General features: G+C 42.0%; 1 protein-coding gene across 1 annotated transcript in view; it reads left to right on the plus strand.

Annotated features, from left to right (window-relative positions):
• The window catches only part of PSMG1 (proteasome assembly chaperone 1), a 335,075-nt gene that overhangs the window by 9,256 nt on the left and 307,923 nt on the right, over positions 1–17,896 (plus strand). Inside the window, exons 5-7 of the mRNA XM_073360662.1 lie at positions 1,479–1,677; positions 2,325–2,461; positions 12,534–16,393. Coding sequence (XP_073216763.1) covers positions 1,479–1,677; positions 2,325–2,461; positions 12,534–12,608 — 411 coding nt within the window. The 3' untranslated portion in view covers positions 12,609–16,393. The remainder of the gene's footprint in view (positions 1–1,478; positions 1,678–2,324; positions 2,462–12,533; positions 16,394–17,896) is intronic.

A 17,896-nucleotide genomic window follows, 5' to 3' on the forward strand; every position in this document is an offset into this window, starting at 1 on the left:
TCTAGAAGTCTCGGCTGATGACCCAGCACATGTTCATGTTAAGAACACTTTCATAGCAGATTTGACAAAATGCAAAGAAGGTACCAATATGAGACTTCTAAAACTAGCTACAGCACTCGCCCCAAGGTTTAAGAATCTGAAGTGCTATCCAAAATCTGAGAGGGACAAGGTGTGGAACATGCTTTTAGAAGCCTTAAAAGAGCAACACTTTGATGCGGAAACTACAGAACCTGAACCACCAAAAAAGAAAATCAACCTTCTGCTGTTTGCATCAGACTCATGATGAAAATGAACATGCATCAGTCCACACTGCTTTCGATCGTTATCAAGCAGAACCCATCATCAGCATAGAAGCATGTTCTCTGGAATGGTGGTTAAAGCATGAAGGGACATATGAATCTTTAGCACATCTGGCACATAAATATCTTGCAACGCCAGCTTACAACAGTGCCGTGCGAATGCCTGTTCTCATTTTCAAGTGGTGTTGTAAACAAGAAGCAGGCAGCATTATCTCCTGCAAGTTGGAACCAACCTTGTTTGTCTGAGTGATTGGCTGACCAAGAAGTAGGACTGAGTGGACTTGTAGGCTCTAAAGTTTTACATCGTTTTATTTTTGAATGCAGTTTTTTTTACATAATTTTACATTTGTAAGTTCAACTTTCATGATAAAGAGATTGTACTACAGTACTTGTATGAGGTGAATTGAAAAATGGTATTTTTTTACAGTGCAAATATTTGTAATAAAAATAAAGTGAGCACTGTACACTTTGTAGTTGAAATTAATATATTTGAAAATGTAGTAAAAATCCAAAAATATTTAAAATAAATGGTATTCTATTGTTTAACTGGTCGATTAATTGCAATTAATTTTTTTATTTGCTTGACAGTCCTAATTCCTATTTTTTCTGCAACATTATTTCTTGAGGTCAAAATAAATAAACCTTAAAAATTCCCAGGCTGTCCCTAGAAGTTCTCAGCAAATTTTAACTTCAGATAGAAGGAAATGAGAAATCTAAAATGTGGAAACAAGCCAAAAAAAAAAAAAAGAATTAGCTATTATGGAGTATCTAGTGAATAGATAAACTTGGAAATGTAATCTGAAGGCTCTTTCTTAATTTACACAATCATTCTGATTTCATATGGATTCCTTTCCCTATCCACTCTCACATTAGGAAAAGTAATCGTTCAAGTTTCTCTGCAGAAAGGGCCAACAATCTGAAGCCTACAGAGCAAGTCAGTAGACTTGACAGATGTGTAATTGTTACCTCCTCCTGTTTAGTAGTTTGTTTTGATTGAAGCTGTAGAACACAGTAATTCCTGCTTTTGAGGGTGTGGTAAAACTGTCAATTAACTTGGTAAATCTGAGAGAAACTACTTTTTGCCATCTAAACTAAAATGAACCCAGTCTTCTGTAATTGGACTCCATTTCTGTATTACCATAAACCTCACTTATGCTGGAATTAATATTTTCATTCCAGGTTTTTGGCTGTATGCGGGAGGAGGATCTGCAAGTAACCATTCTTTCGACATGTCCTGTAACTGATTATAAAACTCCTGAATCCACTTTAACGCTTCCTTCTCCTTTTCTGAAAGCTTTAAAGACAAAAGAATTCAAAGAGAGAGTCTGTTGTCCACTGCTGGAGCAGCCAAATATTGTACAGGGTCTCCCTGCTGCTGGTATTATGCAACTTCATTTATACACTTGCATTCATCCATTTATTTTTTTTGCTGTATTGCAAGGTTATGCTTGTGTCCTATGCTAGCCATTGACATTTATTGGTGAATGTTAATTTTGAACAGCATAACGTTTAACAGATGATCCTACTTTTAAGTTTATCCTCCAATATATAATTTAGTGAATGAGCCAGGAAGATAACATTAATTATCTTATCATTAATTATCTTGAAAATTAATTCACAGCACTTTGGCATTTTCCACATCGGTATGTAAAACTGCTGAGATATACAAAAATTATGTTCTGTAATTAACAGCTTATACTGTAAAATGTAATGTTATGTAGTATATCTTGAACCAGGAGTCATCCAATGAAATTAGCAGGCATAAGGAGGTACTTCTTCACACAATGCACAGTCATCCTCTGGAACCCTTTGCTGGGGAATGTTGTGACTGCCAAAAGGATAACTGAGTTAAAAAATAATTAGATATGTTCTTGGGGGATAGTCCCTCAATGGCTGTTAGCCAAAATGGTCAGAGATGCAACCCCAGAGCAAAATGATATATTACTTAACTTGAAACGAGATGTTATGCAGTGTGGATTAGATTACTTTGATGTAACAGTCTTTTTTCTTTTTGGTTATATTTAGTTCTGAGTTATTGTCAAGTATGGCAGATTCCTGCAGTGCTGTATCAGTGTTACACGGATGTCATCAAACTGGACACTGTTACAATTGAAGCATTCAAGCCTGTGCTTTCTTCTAAGAACCTGAAGAGTTTAGTCAAGGTAAAGTTTAATTTTAAAGATTAGTGGAAAGTTCTGTCACTTTGGCCTCCATCACTGTAGTATTGGAGTGTCTGAGGTTGTAGACCGGGGTCGGCAACCTGCGGCGTGCGTGCCAAAGGCGGCATGCAAGCTGATTTTTAGTGGCACTCTGCTGCCAGCTGGGGTTCCGGCCGCTGCCGCCCACACTCAGCCCGCTGCCTGCCTGGATGAACAGAACCCCAGGCTGGCAGTGGGCTAAGCGGGGCCGGTGGCTGGGACCCTGGCTGGCCGGAGCTGGCGGACGGAACCCCAGACCAGCAGCAGGCTGAGCAGCGCAGCCCGCTGCTGGCCTGGGGTTCTGGCCGCTTGGCCCCGTGCCAGCTGGGGTCCCGGCTGCCAGCCCCGCTCAGCCCACTGCCAGCCTGGATGGATGGAACCCCGGGCTGGCAGCAGTCTGAGCGGAGCCGGCAGCCTGACGGCGACCCCGCCTGACGGGCTGGTGGACGGAACCCCTGCGTGGCTCAGCCTGCTGCTGGCCTGGGGTCCCTGCTGCCAGCCTGGATGGCCGGGACCCCAGGCCGAGCGGGGCTGGCAGCCGGGACCCCAGGCCAGCAGCGGGTTGAGCGGATCAGTCCGCTGCCGGTTTGGGGTTCCAGCCACCAGCCCCTGGCACACACAACCTTAAATTACAGTAAATAAATGAAGACTTGGCACACCATTTCTGAAAGGTTGCCGACCCCTGTTGTAGACTAATGAGACTTAGATGTATAGTACAGACGCTCCCCGGGTTACACAAGACCCAACTTACGCAAATTCAACCTACGCAAAAAGTTCCATAAGGCATAAATAAAATTTTCGAGTTGCAAAAAATATTGCGTAGCATATGGAAAGGTAAAGTACTGTAGTGCAATGTGCAGAGAAATACAGCAGTAACATCTCCTACAAGGGAAGGCTTTGCACTCTCTCAGTCTCGTGTTATTTCAGTGATACTGTATTTCTGTTTCAGAGTAGCAGCTGTGTTAGTCTGTATCCGGAAAAAGAAAAGGAGGACTTGTGGCACCTTAGAGACTAACAGATTTATTTGAGCATAAGCTTTCGTGATGTAGCTCACGAAAGCTTATGCTCAAATAGATTTGTTAGTCTCTAAGGTGCCACAAGTCCTCCTTTTCTTTTTGTATTTCTGTTGTTTCACCCTATAATTTCATTCAAATCATGCCTGGAAAGCGACCAAGTGATAGCAAGTGTGCAGGACCAGTTTGTAAGCGAAAGAAGATTGATTCAGAACAGAAAATGAAAATAGTGAAAAAGTACAAAGGTGGACAAAGCCTGTCGTCAGTTGCTCGTGAACTTGAATTGGCTACCTCAGCAGTGAAAAGTATTTTGAATGATAGTGCACACATAAAAGAGCATGTGAAAGGCTCTGCTCCTTTAAAATCAACAGTCCTAATGAAGCAGCGTTCTGGTTCCATCTATGAAATGGAAAAATTATTAACAATGTGGTTAGAAGATCAGATTCAAAAACGTGTGCGCCTTAGCCTAATGATTATTCAAGCTAAGGCTAAAAGTATTTTTGAAGACATAAAGGGAAAATACAGTGATCCTAACACACAGTTTGTGGCTAGTCATGGGTGGTTTAATAGATTTAAACAATGCAAATTTTCACAATGTAAAAGAGAGTGGTGAGGCTGCTAGTGCTGATACAAAAGCAGCTGAAAAGTATCCCGAAGTGTTACGAAAACTTACAGAAGAATGTGGTTATACAGCACAGCAAATCCTTAATGTCGATGAGACTGGATTGTTTTGGGAAAAAATGCCAGACAGAACATACATTTCAAAAGAGGAAAAGACAATGCCAGGGTTTAGAGCTGCAAAAGATAGGCTGGCACTTTTGCTTCAGGGTAATGCAGCTGGAGATTGCAAATTGAAACCGTTGCTTGTTTATCATTCAGAAAATCCCCGTGCGTTTAAAGGCATTAACAAGGCTACCCTTCCAGTTCATTTCTATTCAAATCAAAAGACTTGGATCACAATGGCACTTTTCGAAGACTGGTTTATAAATTTGTTTATCCCTGAAGTGGAAAAATTCTGCAGAGAAAATGACATCCCATTCAAGATTATGCTTATCATCAATAATGCTCCTGGAGATCCCGCACATTTAGACAGTTTTCATCCTAATGTAAAAGTCGCGTTTCTGCCTCTTAACACAACTTCGATCCTACAGCCCATGGATCAGGGTGTCATTGCTAATTTTAAAGCCTATTATCTACGAAGCACATTTGCACAGGCAGTAGTAGCAACTGACGGAGAGACTGGCAAGACTTTATACAATTTCCAAAAATCGCATAACATTTACCTAGCCATCATAAACATTGCTCAGGCCTGGGCAGAGGTTACCCAAGTTTGTTTGAATGCCATATGGAAGAAAGTGTGCCCACAGTTTGTACACAGCTATAAAGGTTTCAGAAAAGATGAAACATAGGAGGAGGTGGCAGATGAAATTGTGAAGCTTGCCAAGCAGCTTCAGCTGGAGCAGACTGAAGCTGAGGATGAAGTTGAAGTAGAAGAGCCACGACACTTCAACACCAAGGAGATGGCACTTGCATTTTGTGAGATTGACTCTGCAATGGCAAGGTTTGAGAAGTTGGACCCCAATTCCTCACGATTCTTGAAAGTGAACAGAGGCATTGACGAAACGCTGGCCTGTTATAGACAGATATATGAAGAGAAAAAAAAGGCCGCTATCCAGTCATCTCTCAATAAGTTTGTAAAGGCCTGCAACGTCCACATCTCCACAGCCTTCCACTTCCAAAGCCCCCTCTGGCAACCCCGATGATGTAATGTCTATCTCCTCCTCTCCTTCCTCATCTACAAATTGAACCCATTGTCATCCACCACCAAAATGCAGCCTTCAGTGTGCCAGGATAACAATAGGATTAAGGTAAGATACTTTAAATGACTGCTTCTTGGAGCAGCTGGTACAGGAACCCACAAGGGGAGAGGCAACTCTCAATCTAGTCCTGAGTGGAGCGCAGGATCTGGTCCAAGAGGTAACTATAACAGGACTGCTTGGAAATAGTGACCATAATATAATAACATTTAACATTCCTGTGGTGGGAAGAACACCTCAACAGCCCAACACTGTGGCATTTAATTTCAGAAAGGGGAACTATGCAAAAATGAGGAGGTTAGTCAAACAGAAATTAAAAGGTACAGTGACTAGAGTGAAATCCCTGCAAGCTGCATGGACACTTTTCAAAGACACCGTAATAGAGGCTCAACTTAAATGTATACCCCAAATTAAAAAACACAGTAAAAGAACTAAAAAAGAGCCACCGTGGCTTAACAACCATGTAAAAGAAGAGTGATAAAAAGCCATCTTTTTAAAAAGTGGAAGTCAAACCCTAGTAAGGTAAATAGAAAGGAGCATAAACACTGCCAAATTAAATGTAAAAATGTAATAAGAAAAGCCAAAAAGGCGTTAGAAGAACAGCTAGCCAAAAACTCAGAAGATAATAACAAAATGTTTTTTACGTACATCAGAAGCAGGAAGCCTGCTAAACAACCAGTGGGGCCCCTGGACGATAGAGATACAAAAGGAGCACTTAAAGACGATAAAGTCATCGCAGAGAAACTAAATGAATTCTTTGCTTCAGTCTTCATGGCTGAGGATGTTAGGGAGATTCCTAAACCTGAGCCATCTTTGGTAGGTGACAAATCTGAGGAATGGTCACAGATTAAAGTATCACTAGAGGAGGTTTTGGAATTAATTGAGAAACTTAACAGTAACAAGTCACCAGGACCAGATGGCATTCACCCAAGAGTTCTGAAAGAACTCAAATGTGAAATAGCGGAACTATTAACTATAGTTTGTAACCCGTCCTTTAAATCAGCTACTGTACCCAATGACTGGAAGATAGCTAATGTAACGGCAGTATTTAAGAAGGGCTCTAGAGGTGATCCTGGCAATTACAGACCGTTCTAATGTCCGTATCGGGCAAATTAGTTGAAACAATAGTAAAGAATAAAATTGTCAGACACATAGAAGAGCATAAATTGTTGCGCAAAAGTCAACATGGTTTGTGTAAAGGGAAATCATGTCTTACTAATCTATTAGAGTTCTTTGAGGAGGTCAACAAGCATGTGGACAGGGGGGATCCAGTGGACATAGTGTACTTAGATTTCCAGAAAGCCTTTGACAAGGTCCCTCACCAAAGGCTCTTACATAAATTAAGCTCTCATGGGATAAGAGGGAAGATCCTTTCATGGATTGAGAACTGGTTAAAAGACAGGGAACAAAGGGTTGGAATAAATGGTAAATTTTCAGAACGGAGAGGGGTAACTAGTGGTGTTCCCCAAGGGTCAGTCCTAGGACCAATCCTATTCAACTTATTCATAAACGATCTGGAGAAAGGGGTAAACAGTGAGGTGGCAAAGTTTGCAGACAATACTAAACTGCTCAAGATAGTTAAGACCAAAGCAGACTGTGAAGCACTTCAAAACGATCTCACAAAACTAAGTGATTGGGCAACAAACTGACAAATGAAATGTAATGTGGATAAATGTAAAGTAATGCACATTGGAAAAAATAACCCCAACTGTACATACAATATGATGGGGGCTAATTTAGCTACAACTAATCAAGAGAAAGATCTTGGAGTCCTCGTGAATAGTTCTCTGAAGACGTCCACACAGTGTGCAGCAGCAGTCAAAAAAGCAAACGGGATAGAGAATAAGACGGAGAATATTTTATTGCCCTTATATAAATCCATGGTACGCCCACATCTTGAATACTGCATACAGATATGGTCCCCTCAACTCAAAAAAGGTATACTGGCATTAGAAAAGGTTCAGAAAAGGGCAACTAAAATGATTACGGTTTTGGAACAGGTCCCATATGAGGAGAGATTAAAGAGGCTAGGACTTTTCAGCTTGGAAAAGAGGAGACTAAGGGGGATATGATAGAGGTGTATAAAATCATGAGTGGTGTGGAGAAAGTGAATAAGGAAAAGTTATTTACTTGCTCCCATAATATAAGAACTAGGGGCCACCAAATGAAATTAATGGGTTGCAGGTTTAAAACAAATAAAAGGAAGTTCCTCTTCACTCATCGCACAGTTAACCTGTGGAACTCCTTGCCTGAGGAGGTTGTGAAGGCTAGGACTATAACAGGGTTTAAAAGAGAACTGGAGGTTCAGTCCATTCATGGAGGTTAAGTCCATTAATGGCTATTAGCCAGGATGGGTAAGGAATGGTGTCCCTAGCCTCTGTTTGTCAGAGGATGGAGATGGATGGCAGGAGAGAGATCACTAGATCATTACCTGTTAAGTTCACTCCCTCTGGGGCACCTGGCATTGGCCAGTGTCAGCAGACAGGATACTGGGCTGGATGGACCTTTGCTCTGACCCAGTATAGCCATTCTTATGTAAATGCAATATTTTTAATTGTTGTAATTGTTTGTTTGGGTTTTTTATGCTTGCACAATATATGTTTCCGACTTACGTAAAATTTGGGTTACACAAGGCTATCTGGAACGGAACGATTGCGTAAGTCGGGGAGCGTCTGTATTTGAGAAAGAGACAAACTTGGATTAACAGACCTTCCTAAATATAAACCTTAGAAATTGGAACACTTAAATTCCTTAAGCTGCTTCCTTCTGTGATAGAAGCTCTAGATTCACAAGAATCATTTCATTTTTGAATTTATTATAATCAGGTATTTAAAGGAATAACTTCAAGTGACTATTGTAACTAGAACTTCCTATAGATCTTATTAAAAGCCTCTAAGCTACTCCTGTTGCTTACTGATCCGTGAGCTAATATCTTACAACTGTGCATCCATAGTCAAAATGGCGCTATTCTATTAGCTGTGTATCAGATGAGAGCGATTCTAGATCTCATTTAAACATTATTTTGAAAACAATTTTTTTTAGTTGTATCAACTTCTCTTAAAGCTGAAAGAGTACAAACTTCAGGGACATATTAATCATAAAGGGCCAGATTTTTAAAGGTATTTTTGCCTTGGTATGCTCAGTATTGCAACACCTAACTGATTTAGGAGCCAAAATCTCATTTTCAAAAGAAATTTAGGACCAAAGTCCCCTAAACGGTCAGGTCTTCTGAGTCCTAGTCTAGTGCTCTATCCACTGGGCCACACTGTCTCCATCAGCAAGCAAAAAGTTGAGTATTTTCCTTTTTTTTAAAATGTTTGTTTACAGAATGGCTTCTGTAAAGTACTTGCCCTGCTTTTGCCAGTTGAACGTGAGTTTAAATGGAAAAAGTGATTGGTAGGAGAATCTTTGAAATGCTCAGGTTTCAGCTGTGACTGAGATGCAAATTCCAGGTTTCAGATACCACCTATGAATTTTAGGTTACAACAAGTCTTCTAAATTGATATTAGAATTTTGTTGAGGGGAAATAAAAATACAGCCTCCTTCCTCCTCCCTTTTGTGGGTGTTACTGTTTGAGGGGGGGAATACAGGTTAACAAGTCCCGGTGTGTGATTCAACTGGAGACCTTTGGAGCTTTCACTGGCTCTCTAGATATCTTCTTTCATAACACCTGACTCTTACTTATACAGTAACTCCTCACTTAAAGTCGTCCCAGTTACGTTGCTGATCAATTAGAGAACATGCTCGTTGTGCAGTGCCCCCTTATAAGTTGTTTGGCAGCCGCCTGCTTTGTCCACTGCTTGCAGAAAGAGCAGCCCATTGGAGCTAGTCATGGAGGCTTGGAACCAGGGTGGACCACCAGCCCCCCTAAATTTCCTGTGCGGCAGCTGCCCAGCAGGGCCTTCCTTACTCATATGCAAATTTTCTGGTGGCTGTGCAGCTGCGTTCTGCTCCAGCAGCCAGCCTGATCCCCTGGCCGGCTGAACCAGTCAGGAAAGCTGCTCCCGCCCCTGCTCCGCCTCTTTCCCAAAGCCCCCGCCCCTGCTGTGCACCCACCCCACCTCCTCCCGCTCCTGCTCTGCCCCAACCCTGCCCCCACTCAACCCCTTCCCCTGAGCTACATCCACGGGGGACTGCAGCAGGAATCAAGCACACCCTGCACTCACCAGATGGCAGGAAGTGGAGCGACCCAGCCCGCTCCGCTCCACCATCTCCCAGCCATGCTGCCGGTGAGTGCTGGGGGACAGTTCCCCCCTGCCCCCCGCCAAGTCCCAAGGCTGGGAGCCAGGGGAGCAGAGCGGAGCAGGCTGGGGCCAGGTCGCTCCACTTCCCACCGCCCCGTGAGTGCGGGTACCCTACAATCACCCGGCGGCGGGAAGTGGAGCAACCCAGCCCCAGGCCGCTCTGCTCCGCCGGCTCGTGCTGGGGGTCGGTTTCTCTCCTGCCCCTCAAGCCTGCTCCTGCACCCGCTGGGGAGCTGCGTAGGGCACCAAAATGGCTAGGGACAGCCCTGATTGCCGAGCAGTTGAGCTGTCCCTCCCCCCACTGCCGTGTGCTGCTCCTGTCCTCTGCCTTGGAGCTGCTCCCAGGAGCCTACTGCTTGCTGTCCAAAGGATGGGGCGGAAGAGGGGTGCTAATGTCAGAATGTCCCCCGCTCCTGCCACCCCCACCCTGCTCTACAGAGCAGTGCGGGGGACACAACAGGGCTCCAGAGGGAGCTTGCTAGCAGCAGCTGCTATCTCAACTTGCTGATCTACTTAAAAAGGTAATGTACTTACAGTGGGGTCATCGCGCTTAAAGGGGCAATGCTCGTGTCTGTCTGTCTCTGCCATGCTGTCTCCCCTCCCTCCATTCGTGCTGCCTTGTTGAGTGTGAGGCTACATTAACAACAATGTGTTAACAAATCCGCACAGACACACCCCTAGAACCCTGACCAGGGGTATTCTATCTGCTACCCAAGATCCATAAACCTGGAAATCCTGGGCGCCCCATCATCTCAGGCATTGGCACCCTGACAGCAGGATTGTCGGGCTATGTAGACTCCCTCCTCAGGCCGTACGCTACCAGCACTCCCAGCTATCTTCGAGACACCACTGACTTCCTGAGGAAACTACAATCCATTGGTGATCTCCCTGAAAACACCATCCTAGCCACTATGGATGTAGAAGCCGTCTACACCAACATTCCACACAAAGATGGACTACAAGCCATCACGAACAGTATCCCCGATAATACCACGGCAAACCTGGTGGCTGAACTTTGTGACTTTGTCCTCACCCACAACTGTTTCACATTTGGGGACAATGTATACCTTCAAATCAGCAGCACTGCTATGGGTACCCGCCTGGCTCCACAGAATGCCAACATTTTTATGGCTGACTTAGAACAACGCTTCCTCAGCTCTTGTCCCCTAATGCCCCTACTCTACTTGCGCTACATTGATGACGTCTTCATCATCTGGACCCATGGAAAAGAAACCCTTGAGGAATTCCACCCTGGTTTCAACAATTTCCATCCCACCATCAACCTCAGCCTAGACCAGTCCACACAAGAGATCCACTTCCTGGACACTACGGTGCTAATAAGCAATGCTCACATAAACACCACCCTATACTGGAAACCTACTGACCACTATACTTACCTACATGCCTCCAGCTTTCATCGAGACCACACCACACGATCCATTGTCTACAGCCAAGCTCTACAATACAACCGCATTTGCTCCAACCCCTCAGACAGAGACAAACACCTACAAGATCTCTATCAAGCGTTCTTACAACTACAGTACCCACCTGCTGAAGTGAAGAAACAGATTGACAGAGCCAGAAGAGTACCCAGAAGTCACCTACTACAGGACAGGCTCAACAAAGAAAATAACAGAACGCCACTAGCCATCACCTTCAGCCCCCAACTAAAACCTCTCCAATGCATCATCAAGGATCTATAACCTATCCTAAAGGACAACGCATCACTCTCACAGATCTTGGGAGACAGGCCAGTCCTTGCTTACAGACAGGCCCCCAACCTGAAGCAAATACTCACCAGCAACCACACAACAAAAACACTAACCCAGGAACCTATCCTTGCAAAGAAGCCCATTGCCAACTGTGTCCACATATCTATTCAGGGGACACCATCATAGGGCCTAATCACATCAGCCACACTATCAGAGGCTCGTTCACCTGCGCATCTACCAATATGATATATGCCATCATGTGCCAGCAGTGCCCCTCTGCCATGTACATTGGCCACACTGGGCAGTCTCTATGTAAAAAAATAAATGGACACAAATCAGACGTCAAGAATTAGAATATTCAAAAACCAGTCAGAGAACACTTCAGTCTCTTTGGTCACTCGATTACAGACCTAAAAGTAGCAATGCTTCAACAAAAAAACTTCAAAAACAGACTCCAAGGAGAGACTGCTGAATTGGAATTAATTTGCAAACTGGATACAATTAACTTCGGCTTGAATAGAGACTGGGAGTGGATGGGTCATTACACAAAGTAAAACTATTTCCCCATGTATATTCCCGCCCCCCCCCCACTGTTCCTCAGACGTTCTTGTCAACTGCTGGAAATGGCCCACCTTGATTATCACTACAAAAGGTTCTCTTTTTCCCCCCGCCGCCCCCCGACTCTCCTGCTGGTAATAGCTTACCTTTCCTGATCACTCTTGTTACAGTCTGTATGGTAACACCCATTGTTTCACGTTCTCTATGTATATAAAATCTCCCCACTGTATTTTCCACTGTATGCATCCGATGAAGTGAGCTGTAGCTCACGGAAGCTTATGCTCAAATAAATTTGATAGTCTCTAAGGTGCCGCAAGTCCTCCTTTTCTTTTAACTGTTGAGGGCTCAGCCGAGTGCTAGTTCATCATTTAGCAGTAAGGCATTCCCTGGGAAATATCCCACCCTCTTCCACTCTCTGACTTCACCACCTCAACCAAACTTCACAGTCGTCATTGCTGTGTACCCACCCCCCATTTCTATTCATTCTTAGGGGGAAATTGGATTCGAAATTGGATTCGTTTAACATGGTTTCGCTTACTTGCATTTTTCAGGAAGATAACTACAATGTTAAGTGAGGAGTTACTGTAGTTCGTGTTTTAATCATATTGCTATTCACTGTAATAAAGTTTTGAGTGGGTATGATTGAACTGTTGTGTAACCTACTAGTGATGACTATTTCTTTATTTTACTAGGATGTGTCCAAAAGCACAGAGATACTGAAGAAATTAGTGACAACCAATGAAATTCATAACAACATCTATACGTAAAGATAAAGTGGACATTTATCACCAATCAGGACATTCAAGTCTGATGTGTACTTTTGTAACTCCAGTTGCTTATTTGAAGATATTTTGGAATTATAGCTGCTTCTTTAAAAGTGGAATAAATCCTAACAGGTTTTTTTTATATTTTGAGGTACTCTTTTTATTTGAGCATTGTTCAATGCCTAGAGTGGCTTTACACATGTCAGATTTTCTTGCTTCACTAGATGGGAGTATATTTTTAACAGTTTATTAACCCAAAGAAGATGACTTTGGGAAAAATGTGCATTTCATCCTCTAAGTGGATCGAATGACTTGTTTTAAATATAGACATGCTATATTCAAAACAGAAAAGTAGGTTTGATATCTAATGTCATACTTTGTAAAATTTATTTTGAGTTATAAAAGTTGAGTTGTCTTAAAAATCTATGTGGGTGATCTGAATAAAGATACTCAGAAGTTCTCAAATGTTATATACAGAATATTTATATCTTAAAGACATATTGGAAATTTACTAATGCAGATGGTGGAATCCTGAATTGTATTTTTACACCTAAGTAGAAGTGGTGGGAACATGGAATTATCAACTATCTAGGAAGCAGGTGAAATACATGACTCCATTTTTACTTCCCTTTGGAATTTGCCTCAATATTTTAGCCACCCTTCTCTTACATAAAGAGAAATTATACTTCATGGTAGTCATATATTTTGCAGGCCAAAACTTTTCTTAGGTGATTCTTAGGTACTGCAGTAATACAAATGGTAATCAAAACTGACTTTAATATTAAAAGTCTGTCTACATCCATACAATAAAAATTTGCTTCAGCCATTTTAACTGAGTTGACAAAGGAGTAATAAGAACAACAGTCACCTTTATGCTGAATAGGAAATTTTCAAAGAGAAGCAAATAGTTTAAATGTTCAATATTTAAAGTTAAAATGATTTTAGAGGTTAATATTTTAAAAACCTATCACTTATAACGTTGTTCTGACTGTGTTTTTAAAATTAAATTTTGGAATTGGCATAAAGCGGTGGTACACTAACTGTATATTGTCCCTGCCCGTGTATTCAAAATCATAATTACAAATGTGGCATGAAGAGTTAATATTCTGTTGCAGCCAACTGTATCAGAGTGCTGGTGCTACAATGAGAACTTTAAAATATATTTGGGTCATTTTACAGGAAAGAGAGATTACTTTGAATTTGCTGTGGCTTAGATCGTTCTCAGCATAGTCAGTTTGATTTTTTTTTTATGGTAAAAGCTCACTGGAATACTTGTAACAGTACAGTTTTGTGTCTTAACTGCATTACTTTGCCTGGTTCTGAAATTTCTGACTCACTTTATATTGTGCTAGAATCTCAACTGCCCCTGCTATATTTGGCCTTATAGTGTGATAATTGATGAAGGTAAGACCAAGTCTTCAGCAAATTTTATTAGTGTAAAGCCTCTCATCATTGGGTGCTTTCATTTAAAGTACTGTTAATATAGTAAGAGTTTAGAGCTCAGGAAAACAAGTGGCCACCACTATATAAGTGGTATATTTTGAAATGTACAAGTGAGGAGACCTTTTTCCTTTTTTTACTTCTAAAACAAATTTTACTTAATTTGAAGAAAACCCGTTTCTAGGGTTGCTTTGTAGGTATGACCTGAGATGAAAATATTTTTGCCATGAAAGAATTGTTCATTGGCTACCCCACTTGCTTGCTTATACATTTCAAATGTGAACATTTATTTATTGTAAATTGAAGATTGCAGAGGAAAACCTTGAATAAATAACAATACTTGTAAACTTTTACAGCAGTGGTTTTCAACCTTTTTTTCATTTGCGGACCCCTAAAAATTTCAAAGGAGGTGTGGGCCCCTTTGGAAATTTTAGACATAGTCTGCGGACCCCCGGTTGAAAACCACTTTAGTGTATGGTAAGAGGTCTGCAAAAGGTTGCTGTTAGACAGCGTGTGCAGACCCCCAGGGTTCTGCAGACCACCGTTTTACAGAAATAGAAAGTATATTTCTAGTGTTTGTCTTAGTTACCACTGCAGTTTGCAACTTTTCAAAATAGTACCTTAAATACAGCTGAATTTACTCCCAGCTTATACTAAGCAAAAAGGAAAAATTATGTATTTATTATGAAGGTGTTTTAAAAAAAAAACAAAAAACTGATAAATCCAAAGTCTGGATATCAAAGCTAGAAAAATTAGAACTGGGAAAAAAGTGTATACTGTGTTTCTAACAAGGAGTGACTTATCTTTGGGAGTAACTTATCAGGGGATGTGATAGGGTCTTCATAATTTGAAATCTTCAAATCAGGACTGAATGTTTTATAAAAGATGTGCTCTAGTTCAAATTCATCTCACTGAATGAATTACTGAGTGAAGTTGTGTGGTCTTGACTATGCAGGAGATCAGATTAAATCTAATGGCCTGAAAATATATGGGTCTGATCCAGTGCCAACTGAAGTTCATAAGCCTCTTTCCATTAGCTTCAGTTGGCATCAGCTCATGTTCTGTGGATCCGAAATATCCGCCATCTCCACTATGAGAAAATAGAACAGTGATTTGCTTTTTAAAAAATCCTGTAGTCTTTTTCAACATGGATTCCAGAGGCAGCAGCTTAACAAACTCCCTTCCCCCCACAAAATTTGCAACCACAATTCTGCCCCTCTGGCCTCCCCTCCCCCCCAAACACCTTCCTCAACTTGGAAGAGTTTTCTTCTTACAAGTCTTATTATAGGGGGACCTGGCAGCCACCCCTGGATACAAGTTGCCCGACATGTTTTTATAAGATTCTTGCAATCTGGTTTGAGAAGCTATAACCTCTCCCTATGTTGCTTGCAGCCAGCCTTTGAAATTCAGCAGGGAGAAAGGCACTTATCTGGCTCCAGAGGTTTTTTTTGTCCTATGAAGTTCAAGTTTGGTTGAGACATAAACTTTAGAAAATCACCGTTTCTCTGCTTTTGTTCCGTCATACCAAAGTAACAGCACCATGAACATTCTAATCTAGGACTGGGCTGAGATGTTCCCACCAAAGCTGTGGCCATAGTAGCTCACGCTGCACTGGGACTCCCTGGAACAAACAGCTGGGCGAGGCTCCCTCCACTAACTCCACCCCTCCGACCCAGTATGTGGCCCCTGCACCTCTCTTCCTTTCCACCTGGACATCACCTGGGTAAGGAACTCCCTAAATCTCTTGGGGTAGGGAAGAGAAAAAGAGCCAGCCTAGGGTTCCTTCAACAGCCCACTCCATGTTGGATCCACCATGCGTACCCCCTCTCTTGGGTGCAAGCTCTCCCTGATCACCATGCATGTCTCCAGCAGGCCATTCTACCTTTCCCACACCCCAGCCTTGTCGTGCTCTCAGCTAACGCAGTTAGTCCTGTAGCTTGAGTTGCCCTGTAGTGCTGGACAGTCAGAGTTCAAGCACTATCAGTGATCCACGATGAGGGGTTATTACAATTACAGATTTTTTTTACCTTTTTCCTTTAAAAAACAAAAAACCTATGGGATAGTACACAGCAAAAACTGCTTAAAAACATATATTAAGGTTGCAAAGTCAGGAGCGCAAAAGTAAGGAACAGCCCATGCAACCTTAATTCAACCCCCTTGTGCCATATGCATGAGGATAGTCTTGAATTACATATTTGGATACTATTTTTTTCCCTAGGACCCTTGCCTCATTAAGAACAGGATGGAGAGTGCCCAAGGAATGAATCAGAATTATGCTGTTAAGGAAGTTGTTTGTAGGATTCCAGCTTCATTTGCTCTAGAAGTTGGAAGATGTGTTAGCAAACAAGGTAGGAGACTGCAGGAAATGAGGTGATGGTCTTATGGTTAAGGCAGGTGAATCTCACATAGGAGAACTCATTTCTAACCCTACTTCCGTCACAGTCTTCCATTGTGATGCTAAGCAAATTATGCAAGACACAATTTTGGCATGTGGCCACTAATTGTGTGTTCCTTGTTTTCTGGATGAAACATAAAATAAGATACCTGGGCCTGATGAGCAGAAGTGCTGAGTACTTACAACTGCAACTTAAGTTGATAGGAGGCATGGGTGATCAGTCCCTGTGTAATAAGGTAGTAGTGTCAGCAGGAATGAGTTCCAGTCGTGGCTTTGTTTCACTGTGTCTTGCTCAGGCAAGTCTTTTTACCTTAATTTTACCTTTATAATAATGGTCTCTTAGGGGAAGCGCTCAGTTACTATCATGATGAATACCCTAGAAAAGATTGAGGAACTAAATGCTTCTCTTTTCCTGCCCGTATTGCTGGTTTTGGATAATGTGTGGTAAATAATGCACTAATTGAATGATGAGGATAAAAACATTGTGAACAGCAGTTTCAGATCCAGAACATTGCCTATCCTTGATACCAAGGGAGGAAGGGGTCCTGAGGGAAAAAAAATACCATGTAATTAGACTGTTATAATTACGTGTACAAGGGGGCCAAATTGAGGTTGCACGGACAACCTAGATTCTGGCATTTCCTAACTTTCAATTGCTTGACTTTGCAAAGTTAATAAATATTTAAACATAGTCTTTGTAACATAGTTTTTGTATGTGACAATATAGAATACAGTGTTCGTTGAGGTGTTTTTTAAAAAAGCTATATTGTACGGGCTTTTAAATGTGTGCATTTCTAAAAACAGATTCCTACCTTAAACAGTTGCTAAAAAGAACATGCGTAGCTACTTGGGTTTTAGCCAAGGGGTTGCAGAGAGCTGCCACAGTCAGTCATATTGTCCGCCTTGCTTTTGAGGCTGATTAGGATATTTCAGATATTGAAATCGCTCTGGTCTGACCATCTCGTAGACAATTTCAAGGGAAGGGCTATTTCATACTCATATTGTTGACAAAACTGGGTTATTTCATCACCACCTCATAGACTTTAAAATTAACCCATTACTTCATAGAGAGCTAATTCAAAGAACAGAGGGGCAGGCAGACTAGTCTCATGATAGCTGAACCCAGTGAGCAATTGTTCTGCTCCCTTCTCACCACGTTGCAGGTGAATGACCAGTCCTGCAAAGAAATAACAAAAATAAAGTTTGCTGACCCAGGGGCCTGTGCTGCTATTGCGAGGTTGTCACAGGATAAAGTCAGCCACTATGTAGGAAAAGGGACCACAGTGGGAAGAGCTAGGAGCTGGTCACACAATAGGGTAAGAAGCATCCTGGACAGGACCATGATGTGCCACTGTCAGCCTTCTAGGGCAATAGGTACAGGCAATTCTTTGGTTTGTGGTTTACAAAGAGCTGCTATAAAACAGTTAAACATACAATTTAAATAGTGCCCAAGTTG

This window comes from Lepidochelys kempii, chromosome 1 (genome assembly GCF_965140265.1).
Source record: "Lepidochelys kempii isolate rLepKem1 chromosome 1, rLepKem1.hap2, whole genome shotgun sequence".
NCBI lineage: Eukaryota > Metazoa > Chordata > Testudines > Cheloniidae > Lepidochelys > Lepidochelys kempii.